The sequence below is a fragment of the Trachurus japonicus genome, chromosome 21, assembly GCF_045865225.1.
Source record: "Trachurus japonicus isolate A0001 chromosome 21, Traja_1.0".
In the NCBI taxonomy this organism is placed as follows: Eukaryota; Metazoa; Chordata; class Actinopteri; order Carangiformes; family Carangidae; genus Trachurus; species Trachurus japonicus.
This window is the reverse complement of record NC_140927.1, coordinates 34,418,042-34,440,264: the sequence shown is the minus strand read 5'-3', so window position 1 is coordinate 34,440,264 and position 22,223 is coordinate 34,418,042. Positions and strand designations below refer to the sequence as shown.

The following is a 22,223-nucleotide window of genomic DNA, read 5'->3' as shown; positions in this document are numbered from 1 at the left end:
AGGACGCAGTCTCCTCAGTTCTGCCGACACTTCCTCCAGGGAGAGCAGAGTGTCACCGCCATATGGAGCAGGACCGCCAGGTGGAGCAGGACCGACAGGAGGAGCAGGACCGCCGGAAGCAGGACCGCCGGAAGCAGGACCGCCAGGAGGAGCAGGACCGCCGGCTGGAGAAGGACCACCGGATGGAGCAGGACCGCTGGAAGCAGGACCGCCAGGTAGAGCAGGACCGCCGGCTGGAGAAGGACCACTGGATGGAGCAGGACCGCTGGAAGCAGGACCACCAGATGGAGCAGGACCGCCGGAAACAGGACCGCCAGGAGGAGCAGGACCGCCGGCTGGAGCAGGACCACCGGATGGAGCAGGACCGCCAGGAGGAGCAGGACCGCCGGATGGAGCAGGGCTGCCAGGTAGAGCAGGACTGCCAGGAGGAGCAGGACCGCCGGAAGCAGGACCGCCGGATGGAGCAGGACCGCCAGGTAGAGCAGGACCGCCGGATGGAGCAGGACCGCCAGGAGGAGCAGGACCGCCGGAAGCAGGACCGCCAGGAGGAGCAGGACCGCCAGGAGGAGTAGGACTGCCAGGAGGAGCAGGACCGCCAGGAGGAGCAGGACCGCCAGGTGGAGCAGGACCGCCAGGTAGAGCCGGACCGCCAGGTAGAGCCGGACCGCCAGGAGGAGCAGGACCGCCAGGAGGAGCAGGACCGCCAGGAGGAGCAGAACCACCAGGTAGAGCAGGACCGCCAGGAGGAGCAGGACCGCCAGGAGGAGCAGGACCGCCAGGAGGAGCAGGACCGCCGGAAGCAGAACCGCCAGGAGGAGCAGGACCGCCGGAAGCAGGACCGCTGGGAGCAGGACCGCTGGAAGCAGGACCGCCGGATGGAGCAGGACCGCCAGGTAGAGCAGGACCGCCGGAAACAGGACCGCCAGATGGAGCAGGACCGCCAAGTGGTGATGGTGAGGGAGAAGAGGCTATGTTAAACCTGTTGTAAAACTGGTTAAACTCATTTGCCAGGTCAACATCTCCCTCAGGCTGCCTATTTCTCTCCTTGTATCCAGTGATGGTCCTCATTCCTCTCCAGACCTCCCTGATGTTATTATTTTGTAGTTTGCTCTCCAGCTTTTTCTTGTAGTCTCTCTTTGCTTGCCTTAGTCTCACTTTCAGTTCCTGCTGTGCTGTCTTAATCAAGACTGAGTCACCAATCTTAAAAGCCTCCTTCTTATTATTTAGGAAGCTTTTGATGTCACTTGTGATCCACGGTTTATTGTTAGTGAAGCAACGAACTGTTCTGACCGGCAACACCACATCCCTGCAGAAGTTTATATAGTCAGTGACACACTCTGCCATCTCATCAATGTCAGTGGATGTGTTGTTAGGTGTCTGCGAGTGTAGCAGAACATTCCAGTCTGTAGACTCAAAACAGTCTCAAAATAGTAACTGTAGGTCATGTTCGTGTTTCTGTGGGGACGATAAGAGCTTTCTGCTGCCTGAAATAAATGAATTTTGAGGTCAACAAACAATATTATTATATTATATATTCATATAATTAGAGCCAATCATCTACTGGGTTACAGTAACATTAAAAAGGACGACATGGATGATGTGGTTCACAGCTTTAATCAATGTTTTGTAAGTGTTGGAGGAAAACGTGGCAGAAAAACTCCCTGATCCATTTCCATGTGAGGACTGCAATGATCTCTGATAGGAAGCCCAGCTCCATGTTCCTCACAGCCGCTGAAGAAAATGAAATAGTGGATATTGTTCACTAAAGATTGTAAAGATGTGAAGCAGTGAAACGTCTCTGAAGAATGACACTCCAGGTCATTCTCTTATTCTTTACAGAGTTCTTCTCACTCTTTACCTCAAAGCAAATCCTCTGTTGATGTGACCATTACCCATAATCCTGTGCCTTTCCTCCTTTGCTCTGTGATGCAGGTGCAGGTTTATGACAGTAGGGGGCGCTGACGTCACATGAGGCAGAATCTCACCTGAACCTGTTGAACTACACCACACAAAGCTCTGACGTCAGGACGTTGTCGCTCTGCAGCAGCTCAGAAACGGTCAAAATGGCCGCCAGCTGTTTGTCACTGTGAACTGTTGATTATCACAGTTACACAACAAACACATGAGTGTCACATTGAGATTATATTAAACCACTGTGTGTGTGTTTGTCAGATACTTCAGGTGAGGTCAGCAACACCTTCTCACTCACCTGTGACCTCACCTGGTCATTCATAGTGAGTGTTAGCGTCATTAAAATAGGAGCAAGGCAAGGCAAGGCATATTTATTAATATAGCGCATTTCATACCAAGGCAACTCAATGTGCTTTACATAAAGACAAAACATTTAGAAAAAAAGAGAAGCATGAAAACAGAATAAAAACAAACACTAAAAACAGAGTTAAAAGCAAGAGTAAAAATGTAAAATAAAAGAAAATAGATAAAGTTTTAAGTTCTTAAAAAGAGCTCAGCTATAAGCTCATGAAAAGAGAAATGTTTTTAACCTGGATTTAAAAGTGTTTACAGTTGGAGCTGATCTCAGTTCTGCTGGTAGTTTGTTCCAGTTGTGAGCAGCATAACAGCTAAATGCTGCTTCACCATGTCTGGTCTGAACTCTGAGCTCCACTATCTGACCTGAGTCAGTAGATCTCAGAGCTCTACTGGGTTTATACTCTACTAACATGTCATTCATGAGCAGTCAAACCTCAAACGGTGGAAAACGAGAAAATAGTGATGGAAGTATGACAGACAGGTAGCAAGATGGCGTCAGTGACTCACTGCAAAAACTCAACATCTCAGCAAGAATCCTATGTGTCTTGTTTCTAGTCAAAACTAATCTCATCATACTTATAACAAGACTCATCATATTAAAAGCAGCTTGTTTTTAGACACTTTTTACATCTTTCAAGCAAATCTGCTTTGTTTTGCTTTCACTGGCAGATTTTTGTCTCTTTGATTGTTGCTGTGACAAAATGAGACATTTGAAGACGTGGCCTCAGACTGAGAGGAACTTGAACGCATCATTTGTCTGTATTTTGTGACATTTGATGGAGCAGACGATGAATGGATGGACAGAGACAATAAGTGTCAGTGTCAGCTGGAGAGTGTTTTTCTCTCTTTGAATTTCCAGTGTGAGTGAAATGACTGAATGTTGTGATAGTGGAGCTGTGAGGTGAAATAAGTCGAGGCCCAGTTGTCAAAACTAATCTCATCATACTTATAACAAGACTCATCATATTAAAAAGTAGCTTGTTTTTAGACACTTTTTACTTCTTTCAAGCAAATCTGCTTTGTCACTTGAAATAAGTAGAAAAATCTGAAAGTGGCACAAAAAACTTGCTTTCACTGGCAGATTTTTCTACTTATTTCAAGTGACAAATTGTTTGAAACAAATGAAAATGATCTAAAAACAAGTGCATTTTTAGATGATGAGTCTTATTTTAAGTGGAAAGAGATTAGTTTAGACTAGAAATGAGACATTTTGACAAGAAATAAGACAAATATTCTTGGAAAGATTTTGAGTTTTTGCAGTGACTGCCTACACTGACAACTGAGCTCTCCCCCTGCGACTTGAAAAACAAACAAAATACAATCGCTTTTTTACTCTGTTTTATAGTTCTTTACCTCCTCTAGTTGTTTTTAACCGCTCATAGGATTTCTAGTCACAGAATCCTGTTTTTAAGCTGCACTTTGTCCCACACTTTGATCCAACTGGGTCTGACAGCGTGGGGAAACCCCTGACAGCTGACAACCAGCTAGCTTACCGGACACCCAACCACCTCACCGGGTCCAGTATTAAGTCTCACCTCCTCTCCCCGTCTAAACAGTCTGCTATTATATGTGCCTCTTCAACGCCGTGGACTCCATCTGGAGGAAGTTTCACCTTTCAAAATAAAGGTGGATTAATTCTTCCTTACCCCTCTGAGGTTCTTCTATGAGAGCTCAGATCTGACTCTGTGGTTTATGTCTTCACTTCATCTCTTGCTGTGTGTATGTGGAGTTTCCATCGCTCACACACTCTCCATCTCTCTGAAACCTTGGAGATCAGTCAGACTTGGTTATAGAGAGCCTCAGCGGAAGCGGAAGTGAAGCTCGCCATGGGACCTCAATTCGGAAAAAATCTCCATGTAGGTGAACAGGAGTCAAAGTTTTATTTCATGATTGTGTCATGAGAAAAATATATGACCTTAACCTACTTAAAACATCAAGTTTCATGCCAAAAAAATCAGCAGTTTGTCGTAAAACGGCAACAGAAGAATGTATTTAGTGTGAAGACGCTCTACGGACTACAGATCTGTGTCCCACAAAAAATATGTCACCAACTGACACAGGAAAGGAAGGACGCCATGTGGTCGCCATGGTGACGTCACTACGCCACCTGGAGTCTTTCTGGTTACGGATTCTAAGGAGTTTTATTCTACAATAGTTTTACAACAAACTGCTGATTTCTCTTCATGAAACGTGATGTTTTAAACAGGTAGAGGTCGTATTTTTTCCTCATGACACAATTCAATCGGATCACGAAATAAAACTTTGATTCCCGTTCACTTACATGGAGGTTTTTTCCGAATTGAGTTCCCATGGCAACGTTACTTTCTGCTTCCGCTTAGGCTCTCTATTTCACTCCAGTGGTTTCCTCCTGATGGATCTACTTGTATTAAACCCCCTGCTGGACCATAAGTGACATCACAGCACTATTCTAGCTGTTAGACCACCAATAACTGTTTATAATAATAATTATCACCTGATTCATTCAAAGTTCTCCACTGAGTGTTTCATGTCAGTGACAGATAATTGTCATAGTATCTGGTTCAGTTCACCTTCATGTTAATGTTGTGTGTGTGATAAATGTTCTTTGTTCACTTTGGATTTTATTTCTTGGAGCAAAGTCCAGCGAAGCAGGTTAATTATTCCAGGGAAGAGAACAGTGTCACGTCCAACAGGTGAGTCACAGTTAAAGTGTTAAAGTTGACCTTTGACTCAGCGGTTGTGTCGCAGTTTATTTCGTCGTGTGAAGGTAAGGTGAACAGTCCTGTCTTTTAAAAAAAAATGTTTTATGAAGAATGAATCTTTAACCCGCAACATGCTCATGGAGCAGGGTTACACTTGTTTAGTTTATCAACTGAGAGAGAGAGAGAGAGAGAGAGAGAGAGAGAAATGGAGCAAAGAGCAGTAGAGCAGGTTTGTCCAGGTAAGACCTCGCCCTCATGTCAAACAGGTGAGGCAACTTTCATTGTTTACTTTCACCCAGCGGTTGTGTCGCAGTTTATTTCCCCGTGTGAAGGTAAGGTGAACAGTCTGAATGTTTTCCTCGTTAACACCTGTCGTTACCTGAGTTCTCTGCCCTTCAACGTGTCGTTGTGTTGTTGTTGTGTTGTTATAATGTTATAATGTTATTATAATTACTCCATGTTGTGTGGATGTTGTGGGTAGAACCGTGTCCTCCATGTTGTGTGGATGTTGTGGGTAGAACCGTGTCCTCCATGTTGTGTGGATGTTGTGGGTAGAACCGTGTTCTCCATGTTGTGTGGATGTTGTGGGTAGAACCGTGTCCTCCATGTTGTGTGGATGTTGTGGGTAGAACCGTGTCCTCCATGTTGTGTGGATGTTGTGGGTAGAACCGTGTCCTCCATGTTGTGTGGATGTTGTGGGTAGAACCGTGTCCTCCATGTTGTGTGGATGTTGTGGGTAGAACCGTGTCCTCCATGTTGTGTGGATGTTGTGGGTAGAACCGTGTTCTCCATGTTGTGTGGATGTTGTGGGTAGAACCGTGTCCTCCATGTTGTGTGGATGTTGTGGGTAGAACCGTGTCCTCCATGTTGTGTGGATGTTGTGGGTAGAACCGTGTCCTCCATGTTGTGTGGATGTTGTGGGTAGAACCGTGTCCTCCATGTTGTGTGGATGTTGTGGGTAGAAGCGCTGGAATAAGAGCAGAAGCTGTTACTGCCTATATCACTGATCAATACTGACATTTTCTTTATTGATGATTGATTTTCCAGTGTTGATCAATGTTCAGCATCAGGTTCTTCACAGTAACTGAGTACATTTAGTGCAGTACAGTTGTGAGGTACTTGTACTCTCCTTGAGTATTTCCTTGTTGTGCTACTTCCTGCTTGTACTGCAGCTCATGTACCTGACAGGTGAAGCTACTGGTCACTTTGCAGCTGCAGGTTGTAGATTAAAAACACCTGATGAGCTCAGAAACACACGATTAAAGATGAAACCACAGCATGTTTGTCCTGTGACTCTGTAGGTTACATCAGCTCACTGACTCATTTAAATCTATGAGAAGAGGAGCAGCTGGACACTGTCTCTGTGTCCTCACCATTCATGTCTGTGGTTACACACAGAAAACACTCTGAGTTATTGATTATTGGACACAAATCATCAATATTGTTGTGGAGAATGATTTTAGAGCTGCAACACTTTTTTCCCAAGCAGATATTTTCAGTTTTCAGCCTCAAAAACTGAAGATTTCCTTGTTTTCTCTGTTTGATTTGACTGTAAACTGAATATTTTTGTCTCTTTGACTGTTGCTGTGACAAAACGAGACATTTGAAGACGTGGCCTCAGACTGAGAGGAACTTGAACGCATCATTTGTATTTTGTGACATTTGATGGAGCAGACGATGAATGGATGGACAGAGACAATAGGGCCCAATCCCAAACTAGTCCCTACTCACTACCACTTCACTACCGAGTGTCACTCCAAATGGAGTTCCACTCCCAGCTGCGGAGGGCACTCCTGATTAAGGGGGAGGGTATAAACGTAAAGCCAAACAAGTGAGACGCCCTCGCTACCTTACCGGAAACAGGAAGGAACCGTTATCATGGAGACGCGTCGCCTTGCTGCAGCTGTCATGCCGTTTACCAGTTTAAACTCAAGACAATTCAAAGTGCTTTATATAAATTAAGAACAGACATGAGGACAGAGGGTAGAAGCAAAACAGTGCAATATGAAGGACAAAATATTTACATAGGAATTGGAATGGGTTAACTCAAGAATAACATAATAACATAAAACCTAAAATCAGCCTCCCTATACCCACAGCATTACGCTTAAAAAAAAAAGGAAAGAATCTGAATTTAAACTCAATTTGTCTGACTAACATTTATTTCATCTAATGCATAGATCTATGCTTTTGATGTGATGCAGCCTGCTGGTGCCTGGCTCTATACAGCAGCCTGCATCAGCAGCCTACATCAGCAGCCTGCATCAGCGTGACAGCTCAGCCTTCAATTTCTAAATCCCTCAGTTTATTTTTTACACATTAGTGACCAAGCTCATCGTTCATTAGTTCATCTTCATCCTCACGTACTGTTCTCCTCGCTGCGCTGTCGGACCTGCTGCTTTGTCACTGTTGCGCTTTTTTTTACCCAGCTTGTATTTAGGGCCGGCCTTTATTTGTCTGTGTAAACAATTGAATACCGGCTATTATTTGAGAGAATCCCGTATGCTATTAAAAAATAACTTAAAATCAGATCTTTAATCATTGATAAGTGTGCGTCTCTCCCCCAACTCTCCCAACAAAAATCCCCCCTCCCTCTCAGAAAATAGCCGAGTTCCGACGTCCACGGATAAAGGTGTGTGTTTGATCTAAAATACTTGGAACTACAAGACGGAACTACACTTGAATGACGTTTCCTCCATTGTCCGGACGTTATTTCTGCTGCAACCACCAGCGAGCCTGCACCGGTGCAGACTCGCTATTTAAAGGGCTTGACAAGCCACTTCCACTCAGTGGGAATTGGTTTGGGACGGCCCTTAATATGGCGGATCTCTGCGTGAACGCGCAAACGGAGGGGTAGTGGATAGGGTGAGGGGATAGGGGCTGGTTTGGGATTGGGCCTAAGTGTCAGTGGCAGCTGGAGAGTGTTTTTTTCTCTCTTTGAATTTCCAGTGTGAGTGAAATGACTGAATGTTGTGATAGTGGAGCTGTGAGGTGAAATAAGTGGAGGCCCAGTTGTTGTGTGTGTAGCTTGTTTGGTCCAGTGGTTTTCTACAGGGACGCTGTCCACACAGAGACTGTGTCACATCAACTCAGTGGATCTCAGTCCTTGTGTGTGTCAGTGGATGGAAACAGTGGTCCATGGATCATGTTGCTGGGCTGCAGCTTCATGACGCCATCTAGTGGACTGACAGTAGAATTTATTTAATTTATTTTTTTATTTCAAGTATCAACAAATTACAAACATTTAAGGCACATTTGTGACACAAAAATTTAAAATGTTGAATCAGCTAGCAAGCCAATGGAAAGAAAAAGAAAGGAGAATAACAATGTGAGGGTCTTATTCTAGAAGGGTAAACAAATCCAATAAAGAAAAGAGTCTCTGGGCATTTTTGTTTGTCATGTTGTACAAGGACTTTTTGTATAATTTGAGTTCATTCTTCCATCCGTTGATGTGGGGCTTCACCTTGAGGTATTTGCATCTGTGAATGAAATGTTTTCCAAGCGTAATCAAGTTGTTCACTAAGAAGTCTACGTTTTTTTTTTCCTTTAATTGCACTCCAACTTTAATCGACATCCAATTTAACGGGTGCAAAATAATTTGTTTAATAACCAGCTTTGAAACAATATCCAAAATTGTATAACATGTTCACATTCAAAGAAAATATGTTCCACCGTTTCAATGTCACTCTCGCAAAAACCACACAAATTATTATCCCAATTAAATCTTACATGTAAGAAGTGGTTCGATGGATAAATATCATTTAGTATTTTAAATGTGACCTCTTTTGCTTCATGAGGGATTGGATAAGATAAATATTGTTTCCTTATCTTTCTTGCCTCCACAACACTGTAATCTCTTAGAACATATTTTCTTTTTAATTGGTAAGGGTAGTATTGTACAGTCAAAATATTTCTAATAAACTTATTTAAAAATAATTTACTACCAAACTGACTCCATCCACACGTAATGATCTCATTTCCGGAACATTTGAATGCATCACCAGTTGTTGAGTCATTGTTTGATTATTTTATTGTATTCCTTAGTTGAGCACTGAAAGTTATATTTAACACAAAAGTTCTCATGAGTTAGGTAATTGCCTTGATCATCCAATAGATGTGAAACAGCCCAGACTGATAGTAGAAGTAGAGCAGCTGATGGCAGCTTCCTCTTCCTCACTGCTGTGTGACTGCATTCAGCTGACACTGATATGAAGCAGAGGAGAAGAGCCAATCAGTGGAGGAGCAGCTGGAGACATGATGGACATGTGAGCTGCTGTGCAGATGAATGATGTGTGTTTCCTCTGCAGGTGAAGCTACAAAGTGTGTGTGAGCTGATGTGGATGTGAGCTCAGCAGCATGGATCAGTGTGAGGACAGAGAGGAGGGAGCCCCTCCCTCTAAAACCAAGAGCCAGACCACAGGTCAAAGGTCAGAGTTTAAAACAGTCAGAAAGACTTTTCTCTCTAAAAGTCAGTTGTTGTGTTTAATCAAAGATTGAAGATATTTCTCATCAGTTTTTCTGCAACATGCACATTTATCAGTTGTGTTGTTGTTTCAGGATCCAGCAGCAGAGACCAGACTCTCCTGAACCCAGCTGTCTGTCTTTAAAGAGCAACCGGTCAAAGGGCTGGCTCACTAACTTTAAAGGAGGACGTGGATCAGCTGATCAGATGTAAGAGACAAAACTACATTTCAAAGGTTTTGAGTTTCTGTTGAACGTTCTTCCTGTGGAGTCACATTTCAATGATTCTCATTAAGCTGAGTTATAACTCAGACACACGTTCAGTGAATAACTGACAGCATCCCATGCATCTTTTTTCTGTTATTGCATCCACTGCTGACGCTGCTAAATATAACAGCTGCTTTTTGTTCACTTCCTGCAGCAGTCGCTCCACTTCAGCACTAAAGTTCTTTCTATGTTTGGAGTCCGACACTCCCTTTAGATTTTTGTTTGGACATTTTAACTTTCCTTCTCAACTCACCTTCTCTGGCATTCTTGATTTAACAACACGTTCATGAATCTGACGTAGAGTTTGCATGTTCTCCCCGTGCATGTGTGGGTTCTCTCTAGCTTCCTCCCACAGACCAAAGACATGCAGGTGAACTGCTGACTCTAAATCACCCATAGGTGTGAATGTGTGTGTGTATATGTTGACCCTGTGATAGACTGGTGACCTGTCCAGGGTGAACCCCGCCTCCTGCCCAAAGTCAGCTGAGAAAGGCTCCAGCTCACCCTCCACCCTAGTGAGGATGAGCTGGATAGAAGATGAATGAACTTAAAGAGATATTGGTGAATGAGGCCCATTGTTACAAAATGTAGGAAAAGGAACTCATTCACATTTGTAAACCTTAAAATAACTTTGCAGAGAATTCTTTTGAAAACCTAAAACTGTCAAACATGAGTTGTGTCTTGTTGTTTCAGGATCCAGCAGCAGAGACCAGACTCTCCTGAACCCAGCTGTCTGTCTTTAAAGAGCGACCGGTCAAATGAACGGTTCATTACCTTTAAAGAAGGACGTGGACCAATTGATCAGATGTAAGCTCTAACTGACAGTCAGACTCAGGTTATTGTAGAAAAGAACCAGTTTGTACGACGTGTTGTTGGACCAGGTCTGAAACCAAAGTGTCTCTGTCTGTTGTGAACGTCCTCAGGGGACATATAAAGTCCATCTTGTATAATCTCTCTGTCCTGATGTTGACTTGACACTGATTCCTCCACAGAGTGGACCAGGAGAGCTCAGAGGTTCCCAGTGGTCAGTCTGCCCAGCAGCATCAAACACACCTGGACTCCATATTTATGGTGAGGACATGTCCAACAGCTGCTGTCACATCTGTTGTGTTCACCATCATCTCCATGCTGCACTTTGACACCAGTGGATTGTCAGTCTGTCCAACATGGATCTGATGTTTGGCTCCATGGTTTTAGTTTGATGCTGTCACTCATAGAGTTTCTGTTCCAGCTGCTGGAGCAGAACATGGTCACTTTTGTCAAGAAGGAGCTGAAGAAGATCCACAAGGCTCTGAGTCCAGATTACCCAGAATCCTCAGGGAGTCAGAGGGAGGATGCGGAGGTGTTGGGTGGTGAGGATGAAGAGCAGAGGAGGAGCAGCAGAGAGGCATTAGTGAAGATCACAGTGAACTTCCTGAGGAGGATGAAGCAGGAGGAGCTGGCTGAGCGTCTGCAGAGCGGTAAGAGGATTTCTCTAAAGATTCAACATGATGGACAAATGAGACGTTCACTGACACATGGAGGGAAACATGTTCATATAGTCGTTATTTAGGATAATAAAAATGTTATATTGTCTTAATGATCTAATTTCTTGCGTTTTCATTCAGAATATTTTGCTCCAGTTTGTGGACGTAAACTCAAATCTACCCTGAAGAAGAAGTTCCAGTGTGTGTTTGAGGGCATCGCTAAAGCAGGACACCACACCCTTCTGAACCAGATCTACACAGAGCTCTACATCACAAAGGGAGGGACTGGAAGGGTCAATGATGAACATGAGGTCAGACAGATTGAAACAGCGTCCAGGAAACCAGACAGACCAGAAACAACCATCAGACAAGAAGACATCTTTAAAGCCCCTCCTGGAAGAGACCGACCAATCAGAAGAGTGATGACAAAGGGAGTGGCTGGCATTGGGAAAACAGTCTTAACACAGAAGTTCACTCTGGACTGGGCTGAAGAACAAACCAACCAGGACATACACTTCACATTTCCCTTCACCTTCAGAGAGCTGAATGTGCTGAAAGAGGAAAAGTTCAGCTTGGTGGAACTTGTTCATCACTTCTTCCCTGAAACCAAAGAAGCAGGAATCTGCAGCTTTGATCAGTTCCAGGTCGTCTTCATCTTTGACGGTCTGGACGAGTGTCGACTTCCTCTGGACTTCCACAACACTGAGATCCTGACTGATGTGACAGAGTCCACCTCAGTCAACATGCTGCTGACCAACCTCATCAGGGGGAACCTGCTTCCCTCTGCTCGCCTCTGGATAACCACACGACCTGCAGCAGCCAATCAGATCCCTCCTTACTGTGTTGACATGGTGACAGAAGTGAGAGGGTTCACTGACCCAATGAAGGAGGAGTACTTCAGGAAGAGGTTCAGAGATGAGGAGCAGGCCAGAAAGATCATCTCCCACATCAAGACATCACGAAGCCTCCACATCATGTGCCACATCCCAGTCTTCTGCTGGATCACTGCTACAGTTCTGGAGGAGCTGTTGGAGACCAGAGAGGGAGGAGAGCTGCCCAAGACCCTGACTGAGACGTACATCCACTTCCTGGTGGTTCATCTGAAACTGAAGAAGGTCAAGTATGATGGAGGAGCTGAGACAGATCCACACTGGAGTCCAGAGAACAGGAAGATGATTGAGTCTCTGGGAAAACTGGCTTTTGAGCAGCTGCAGAAAGGAAACCTGATCTTCTATGAATCAGACCTGACAGAGGCAGAGTGTGGCATCGATATCAGAGCAGCCTCAGAGTACTCAGGAGTGTTCACACAGATCTTTAAAGAGGAGAGAGGCCTGTACCAGGACAAGGTGTTCTGCTTCGTCCATCTGAGTGTTCAGGAGTTTCTGGCTGCTCTTCATGTCCATCTGACCTTCATCAACTCTGGACTCAACCTGATGTCACAACAACAAACAACCTCCAAGAAGACTGAAACAACAGGAGTCAAATCTGCAGAGACAAACTTCTACCAGAGCGCTGTGGACGAGGCCTTACAGAGTCCAAATGGACACCTGGACTTGTTCCTCCGCTTCCTCCTGGGTCTTTCACTGGAGACCAATCAGAATCTCCTACGAGGTCTGATGGCACAGACAGGAAGTGAGTCACGGTCCAACCAGGAAACAGTCCAGTACATCAAGAAGAAGATCAGTAAGAGTCTGTCTGCAGAGAAAAGCATCAACCTGTTCCACTGTCTGAATGAACTGAATGATCGTTCTCTAGTGGAGGAGATCCAACAGTCCCTGAGATCAGGAGATCTCTCCACAGATGAACTGTCTCCTGCTCAGTGGTCGGCTCTGGTCTTCATCTTACTGTCATCAGAAAAAGATCTGGACGAGTTTGACCTGAAGAAATACTCTGCTTCAGAGGAGGCTCTTCTGAGGCTGCTGCCAGTGGTCAAAGCCTCTAACAAAGCTCTGTAAGTGTAGAGATAGTTGGATTTATTCATCATTAGATAAAAACCCTTCTGTCTTTTCAACAGGACAGATAATAAACTCCTTTCTTCTTTAATTCCTCATTATCATCTCTTCAGACTGAGCAGCTGTAACCTCTCAGAGAGAAGCTGTGAAGCTCTGTCCTCAGTCCTCAGCTCCCAGTCCTCTAGTCTGAGACACCTGGACCTGAGTAACAACAACCTGCAGGACTCAGGAGTGAAGCTGCTGTCTGGTGGACTGGAGAGTCCACACTGTAGACTGGAGACTCTGGACCTGAGTAACAACAACCTGCAGGACTCAGGAGTGAAGCTGCTGTCTGGTGGACTGGAGAGTCCACACTGTAGACTGGAGACTCTCAGGTGAGGATCCATCCAGCTGTTTATCTGATGCCACTTGAACACAGCAGCAGGTGTTGACAGAGGGTTCCTGTGTGTTGTTGTGTGTGTTCAGTCTGTCAGGATGTCTGGTCACAGAGGAAGGCTGTGCTTTATTGGACATGTTCATATTTTTAGTGAACGTTGAACTGAACGAATCAGTTTATAAATGATGAATTGTGAAGTCTGTGAAAACAAATTTCCCCATGGGGACAAATAAACTTAAGAAAAAAAAAAAAAGATTAACCTGAGCAGCGTTCACTGTCACCAGAGTGAACACTGCTCAGGTTTTATGACAGTTTTACATCACGTCTCATGACGTCTCCATGGAGACGGCTCAGCATAAATAGTATGTCATTGTGGTACAGAAGGTACAGACACATCTACCACTGCTGAAGACAGTTTGTTTGAGTGTTTGAAGCAGTTTGATGAACAAACAAGTGAAAAAAGAAAAAAGCCCCCGGATATTTCCACATACAGTTTACCTTCACTACACCTGGTCTTTCACTTTCAGCAGAACATGACTCATTGTTTATGTGGTAAAATATTATAGAGTTTGTTAGTGGCAGTGATTAGAGGCTGGTGATGGCGGGAGAAGGAGGTTCTACTGAAAAACAACAGCTGATTATTTATTTAAATGAACATGAATTAGTTCATTTTCACCTGAATGAACTGAACTTACAAGGAGTTGTTTTTAAGTGTGAACTGACACAAACACTGACTGACGAAACTAAACTGCATGTGGTGGTGGTGGCTCATTGAACATCTGAAGTGGTGTGAACATTAAAACACTGATTCCAGGAATCTGTCCCAATATTTTATTGTTTGGAGAAAATAGTATAGATGATGGTTGGTGTAGGTAGTGGATGGTTTGTTCTGTACAATGAAATAATAAAGGAGCATTACACATTATGACATCAAACAAATTATAAAGATAAATGAAGTTATTTTTCTTCAACTTTATTAACACATCTATAGTTTTGGTGATTCACTTTAAGGTCAAACTCAGGTCTCTAGTATGAGATACATACAGAGATTCTGTCTTTCAACAGAACAGATAATACATTCCTTTCTTCTTTAATTCCTCATGATCATCTCTTCAGACTGAGTGGCTGTAACCTCTCAGAGAGAAGCTGTGGAGCTCTGTCCTCAGTCCTCAGCTCCCAGTCCTCCAGTCTGAGACACCTGTACCTGAGTAACAACAACATGCAGGACTCAGGAGTGAAGCTGCTGTCTGGTGGACTGGAGAGTCCACACTGTAGATTGGGGACTCTCAGGTGAGGATCCATCCAGCTGTTTATCTGATGCCACTTGAACACAGCAGCAGGTGTTGACAGAGGGTTCCTGTGTGTTGTTGTGTGTGTTCAGTCTGTCAGGATGTCTGGTCACAGAGGAAGGCTGTGCTTCTCTGGCCTCAGCTCTGAGCTCCAACCCCTCCCATCTGAGAGAGCTGGACCTGAGCTACAACCATCCAGGAGCCTCAGGAGTGGAGCTGCTGTCTGCTGGACTGGAGGATCCAGACTGGAGACTGGACTCTCTCAGGTATGGAGAGGCTGCTGCAGCCACACACACTGTCTGATAGAGGAGGAGGAGCTGGAACATTTTCTATGGCCCCATTCACACCTGGTCCAGGGTGTCCGCGGGGTTTTAAAAAGTATTAAAAAGTGATAAATCAAAAAAGCAAAATTTAATGGCCTTAAAAAGTGATAAATTTGGTCCAAAGGTATTAATTTTAAAGAATAGGTTTTTTTTTTTTTCTTTTGGACAATGACTGGTTTTATTTTGATGAAATAGGCGTAATAAAATAAATAAAGCATTACTTGCTTGCGCCGCTACTTCAAAAAAAAAAGGAATGATATTTACGTCATATCAATTCATTGTATTCATTGGCCGCTAGAAATCTAAAATCATCTTCGCGCGCATAGTTGTCAGGCGGATAGAAGTGCTAGTGAATCTCTTCGGATTTTAGCGTGTGGCAAAACGTTTCGAATATGGGAAAATGCAAGTTTGCAGAAGACTTAAATTGAGATGACAGGCGCCTTGATGTAGCCTATGTGTGTGTCAATGTAGATGCACGTCACGCGCCGCACATCCGATGTGCTCTTTTTTCATGCACTCGCGGCTCACAGCTCCATGAACCTTCTACTGCCAGCCCGGTGTTTAGTCGGACCGGGTCCGGGTCTGCTCCGTTTGAAAGGGCAGGAAGCCCCGAAGCGCTACAGATACAGACACCTGCAGCAGCTGCAGCTTCTACTGAGAGCTGAGGTCAGATGGAACGCACGTGAGACACAGACCGACGGTGCAGATGTGCGGACATTGTTGAAACTTTTCACACTGATGTAAAAAAAAACATATATATGGCCTACCACTGTGTTCTGTGACGGTAGAGACAGAACCAGGTATTTATTTAAAGAGTTAGTGAGGTGAGTTGGGTGAGGGAGGGGGGTGAGGAAGGAAGACGGAGCGAGGCAAACTGGGGGAGGTGAGGGTGGGATCAGGGGAGAGAGGCTGGTGATTGAGAAAGGTATGATAAGATATTTTATTTTTGATCAAATGTTCCTGATGACTTATGGATGATGCCCTGTTGTGCAACCGAGTCTCCTGGGTAATGGTAATGATGTAAGTAAGTGTTGGATGATAAAATCTATGTACATGTCATAAAATCTTTCTGATTGATACTTGGTCATACCTGCAAACTAGTCGCCTTTCGGCTATAATCGCTGGTCAACTGGGTCGTTTACGTGAATCGTGCAGAACCGGGGAGTTTTTCAAAGGGGGGGGGGGTGATAGAGTCTTGATAAACATATCGGACAGCTTTTATTTTGAAACGACACGCGGGAAGTTATCTGATGTATCGGTGGAATGCAGAAAACTATGATGACAGGCGCCTTGGATAAGCGTGTGTGTGTGCATCGGGGCCATTCAGCTGTAGCGTCTTTTGCTCACATACTTTCAATGTGGGCGCGAGTTATGCACGCGGCGCGCCGCACATTCGCCGTGCTTGTTTTTTCATGCACGTTCGCGGCACACAGCTCCATACCTGCTTCTACCGCTGGTGTTCTGTCAGACCGGTTCTGCTCCGTTTGAAAGGCGAAGGAAGAACGTATGTGGAAAGACGTGATACACACTCATTTTATGTGCTGTGATTTTCAACCCCCAGGCTACATACAATGCTGTGAAAAAGTATTTTCCCCTTCCTGATTTCTTACTCAAACTTGTTATTAGTCATCAAACAACTTTTAATAGCCTAGACAAAGATGACCGAAGTAGGTAAATATAAAATGCACTTTTTAAATTATGATTTCATTTATTAAGGGGAAAAAAGCTATGCAAACCTACCTGATCCTATGTGAAAAAGTAATTGCCCCCTCTTGTTAAATCATGAACTAACTTTGATAAACCTTTTTATTTTTTTTGGAAAGCTGGTTCAATTTCACTCTTCACATCCAGGCTCCAGTGATCCATGGTGAGAGCCTTTATCCACTAATGGAGAAAGCTTGGAACAGTGGTGAAAACCTTCCCAAGATGGCTGCCCCATCAAAATATTATACAAATAAATAAAAACATTGTGTGACAAATCTGCAAAAAAGTAAGAAATCAGGAAGGGGGCAAATACTTTTTCACAGCACTGTATTTAATGGAGGGGGGGCAATACCTGATATTCTCAGCTGTAAACAGTAGGCTAAATATAATCATAGAAAGCTGAAAGCCACAGGTCATGTGGTCATCCAAACTGATGCATAATTTTTAGTCAAATAATGTGAACATTTTCTGCAGCTGACCCCACCTGATTGAGGTGTACTTATTCTCTCAAAGCTGTCTTTTTAATGAGAGATTTGCTCTCTGTTTAACTGGGAACGCTCCAAAAAGCATAACTTGCATATTAAAATCACAAACATTTTCTCCCGGGGGGGGGGGTTGGTTTGGTTTTTCGGACCTTGTCACCCTTTTTACTCTCTGGAGTTTGCAGGTCTGTTGGTGCAACTCGATGTCGTGGTGGTATTAAAAAAAATCTGAAGGTAGTGAAAAAAGGTATTAAATGGTAGTAAATTGACTCAAAGATTTGCGTATATACCCTGTGGTCAGACCTGGTATTAACATCTGTCTCAGGTGATCCAGGCATTGATGACATCAGATTCCATCAGTCAGACCATATCCAGAGGTGGTGTAGGCCACAGTGAAGCTCCGCCCACTCCACTGACGTCCTCTGTCTCAGTCTGACTCGTCCCAACACAGTTTATACTGAAGCCAAAGTCTCAGAGTGTTTCAAACATGAACTGTGCAGCTTTCATCAGTCACGGTGATGAACTACTGGGATCAGGAGTTTCTCCTCATGATGACTTCAGTGTCTCATCATGACTCACTGTGTCATATTCAGGAGAAGAGATGTCAGTGATGAAAGCAGCTGTTGGCAGCTGTGCTCTGAGTCTCTCCAGATGTTTGGATCAGACTTTATTTCAGAGTGTATCAGGAAACATTTCAGCTGCAGCTGGTTGAACTGCTCCTGAACCAACAGAGTGTTTGACCTGAACAGTCCCAGAGACTGTAGACACCTGTTGAGTGTGGACACACTAACAACAACACAGCAACAAGAATCATAGCATGTCCACTGCTCAGAGACATTCGTCTCCCAGCGTCTCCAACCAAGGAGGAAATAAGAGACAGAAACCAGGCGGCACCATCAGGTCTCTGTCTGGTCAGATATTGATGATCAATAATCAGCTCAGTCTCTCTGAGATCCTGATCTTGTCCTGATGAGATGTGTTGTTGTGTTAGGAGACAGTCAATCACAGTGTGACATCCAGATGTCCTCACTGTCCAGAGGCCTGGAGCTGTCAATCAGAAGACAGTGAGTGTAGTGAACAGTGTAATAATCAGTGTTTGTGGCTGAATGTTAGGGATGTCCCGATCCGATATTGATATCGGATTTATGTCCGATATCAGCCAAAAAAACGAATATCGGATTATATCGGACTGCATCTAAAATCTCCGATATAAACGCTCCGATAAAAGCAGTCCATTATTCCGCTCCAGCACTTCTGTCCCATATGAATACAGATGTTACTGGTTCAAAATTGCGGACTTCACGCGTGGTCCACGCGAGACGGCACAAGACTCAGGCATTTTTTTTCTTTGGCGAGACAAGAGGTTTTAATGAAAAGCCTCAATGTGCCAAAACAACCACCAGGTGGCATCTGTGAGAACGGAGGACGACAGGCGGATGACTCAGTGATCTGTGCAGTAATCCACAGCTTAAACTCTAGGCTATTAAACTAGAACTAACTACTGTATACCCTGCCTAAATCACAGAAACTATTGTAGGCCTACGGAAAGTAAAATGTTAGGTGCGGTAGTTTTTTTGTGATCAAAAGTTGTATTGTGTGTTTCATGCAATAATAATATGACCTAACAACAGATGAATTCGTACATAAACTGGTCCTAAACTATGCAATGTCATAGTTTTGAAGTTTAGAGGCAAAACAGGTTGAAGTGTCAGTAGTCGCTGCAGGGACGATTGATACAGCTGTTTCAAATGTCCCTCACGCCACCGTGCGTAGTGATTGTGGTCACATAGCGCGATCAATATCTGTATATAAATCACCAAATTAATAGCCTAACTGTTTTGCAATGAACAACAACCGATTTGAATGAACAACATGTATTTTTAATAAACACCACATATTTTTAATGTTCGTGTTTATGACATGAATCAACAGATATTCAGCAAAGTGAGGGGAAAATGCCGAGGGTAAAATGACAATATGTTCAACTGTGTCTCCATAAACATGACTTAGGACAGGGAAATAAGTAAATGAAATGAAAATGCAGTCATCCAACAACTCGTACAGAAGAAGAAAGGCGAGTTTAATCGAAATGCGGATCTTGACAATTACGCATGGGACAAAAATATTTATTTGACCTATTTATATTGTGAGAAATGATGTGACATTTTGGCAATAACGAGTACACTAGTATGAAAATCGCTACAGTTGAACTGGTCTGGTTTTTAGCTGCTCAATCTCATTGTTTCAAAGAAAAGGGATTGATTTTTATAACGAAATGAAACGAAAACAATATTATATTGATACATTGTTGTAAAAAAAATCCAAAAGAAACGAAAATGAACTAAAGAAAATAACTCTCACACACACATTAAAACAGTGCGATTGGTTGAAAGCTGATAATTAGCCATGTGCTTATAAGCTGATTGGCCGAAACCAAGAACAAAGCCGCGTGAATGGCCAATCGCCATGTGTTAACGGCCGACATGTAAATCAGCTGTTTCGATGGGCGTTATATGAATAGAGATGTTAATGTGTCTCACAAGGTACTTTGCACAAGAAAAACAGCCAGCTGGAAGAATGTGTTGCCTAAATCTTTTACTGTGTGGGAGATCTCCACCAACGTAGCCGGGGAGAAAGCAAGTGGGACCGTTCTGCCCAGTCTCTGAGCAGCGCACGTTTCACAGATAAGCTTCATAACGGGAGTAGCCTAATGTCAGTAGTTTCTGTTTAAAGCATGCTGTTTCAACCGCCCCTCCTCTGTGTCTCAAACGACCCGCATAGGTGGGACGTTTGAGACAAATAACAACATACGTTTAAAGTTATAAAACAGCGCGATCATCCAACATATGTGTTAAATTATAGCCTATGTAACTAAGAGAATAGACATGTGAGTTGTTGATCACATGATAAAAATGTTTGTTTACATAACATCAAGGGCAGAGTCAAGGCAGCAGATAAATCACAAAACATCAACGCGTCCGTGAGCGCAGCGCACCTCATTTTCTCCTGTGAAGAAGAAGAGAAAAAAGAACCCCATGGTCCGACCTGACCCAGTTATTTAATGTTTAGGTTTATTTAGAAGAAGTCTGATTATGACTGCTGCTCTGGATCAGATTATTTGCTCATAATTCGGGTTATTTTCAAACAGTGGCCAAACAACAGATCAATTAATTATTATAGACTATATTTTCCATTTTTGCTAAGCGGTTTGTTCTGAATTAAATAAAAGCCTGTCCCATACAGCCGCGTGTGTTACGCCGTGTTTTGTTGATGCTATCATCTTTGCCTTGCGCAGATGATCCTTCATAATTAAAAATAAAAAGTCCAGGCGGCTGCATGGCTGACGGTGTCACCACTCTCATTATCACTGGCTGTTTGTGTTGTCTGTCAAAAAATGGATGAATGAAACCTATCGACGTTGTATCGGCCGCGTCTTCTATCGAGGGAAAGTTATTTGTCCTATGTTTTATCGCCCAGCCCCAAAGTGACACAGACCCGTTCATTCACAAGAAATCATCCAGCTGCACTCTCAAACAAGGTGCGGAGTGAGAAATCTGCGGCACTACTGCACAGTACTGTAGTTGGCTCATTTTACATGCCAGGTGGTGAACCGGACTACAGCGGCGAGAGATTTATGACGTTACGTACAGTAATTCAATAATCAATATTAACTAGGGCGAGTATGGTGTCTGCTTATTTCCAGCATGTCACTGTCTGTTTACAAAATCACCATCTAGCTTATTCCTAAAGTTTGTGAAGTGTGTGTGGAGCGGTCAAGCGGACCTGCTGACAGATGTGCAGCTGACAGCCATGACATCACCAAACCTGAGCCACCAGCTGATCCTCCCTCGCGCACGTCCTGAGGACGGGACAAAGTCTCCTGGATATTATTTTTTCTTTTCCTTTATTCATTTCTAACTGGCTCGTTTTGCCAGTAAAAACCATAACTTGTGAGAAAAAGAAGAGACGCAGAAAACAACAAAATGGAAACATTGTAATAACTCCTGTGGCCACAGCTGGCCCGAGTGGTCTATAACAGCTGTCCATATGAAGCGAGCACAGTCACGGACTGAGACAAAGTTATTTAGCTACATAAAGTCCAAACGTCTGTCTAAGCAGACGTTGACCTTAAGCATTGTTCCTATTATTAAAACATGAATGACAAGAATAAGAGGTGAAAAGTAGCCGCTGCAGACTGATGCGCCACAGACCTGAGTGCTCATACTGTAAACTGTTACTTCGGCTTTTACAAAGGCTGATTTTCTGCTTGATCCATGATGATTAATTTACCTACAGATAAACTAAATGCATGGTAAAAGTAACATTACTAATATTTTAGAGATCTCAAATTCACAAATTATGTTTTCTATTATTAAAATTCTGATTAAAAATTGGGTCAGGTCGGACCACGGGCTTCTTTTATTTTTTTATTTTTGCCGTGGTCCAGCTGAGAGACTGCTCATGAGTCCGGCTGCATCAGGTCCAGGCTTCAACACCTGGATCGGACCGGGTCGGGTCTTTGAGAACCTAGCAGTTTATAGAAACTGCTCAAACGGGTTTAAGAGGTGTATTCACAACATTTTATTTACTTAAACCTGCAGCCAGACCAGCACAGGAGACCGGAGTATAGGGCTTTCTTTTTTTTCTCTTCTTTTTTTTTGAGAAGTTACGGTAGGCATGACGGTCTGGGAGATGCTGGCGGAGGGGGATTACGCATGCATTGTGCTGGTATTACGCATCACGACCGGACACTACAAATGACTATTGCACCGACAGTGAGTGTGTAAATCTATGCCCCGTAACAACCCAACCTCCATGGCCCCCCCACCTCTAAAATGAATCTGGCGCCGCTGGTCTACTGTAGCTGCCGTCGTTACATTTTGTCATTGAAAAACTAGGCTACTATATTATTTACTGTCTGCAGCTAGTTCTCCTTTCATCCTCTTGTATTCTG

General features: G+C 43.7%; 2 protein-coding genes across 2 annotated transcripts in view; both read left to right on the top strand.

Moving 5' to 3' along the window:
- The window catches only part of LOC146965670 (uncharacterized), a 310,932-nt gene that overhangs the window by 182,138 nt on the left and 106,571 nt on the right, over positions 1-22,223 (top strand). The gene's annotated exons all lie outside the window — the stretch shown is intronic.
- Positions 10,924-13,166, top strand: LOC146965672 (uncharacterized). Its single transcript, XM_085766350.1, has 3 exons — positions 10,924-11,137; positions 11,285-11,454; positions 13,158-13,166. The coding sequence occupies exons 1-3, from the start codon at positions 10,924-10,926 to the stop codon at positions 13,164-13,166; spliced, it is 393 nt and encodes a 130-aa protein (XP_085622476.1).

What these genes read in the sequence shown, in the direction of transcription:
- LOC146965672 (XM_085766350.1), top strand. Translation starts at nt 10,924, where the DNA reads ATGGTCACTTTTGTCAAGAAGGAGCTGAAGAAGATCCACAAGGCTCTG. An exon ending in GGCTGAGCGTCTGCAGAGCG is followed by an intron (nt 11,138 to 11,284) that starts GTAAGAGGATTT and finishes GTTTTCATTCAG; the next exon opens with AATATTTTGCTCCAGTTTGT.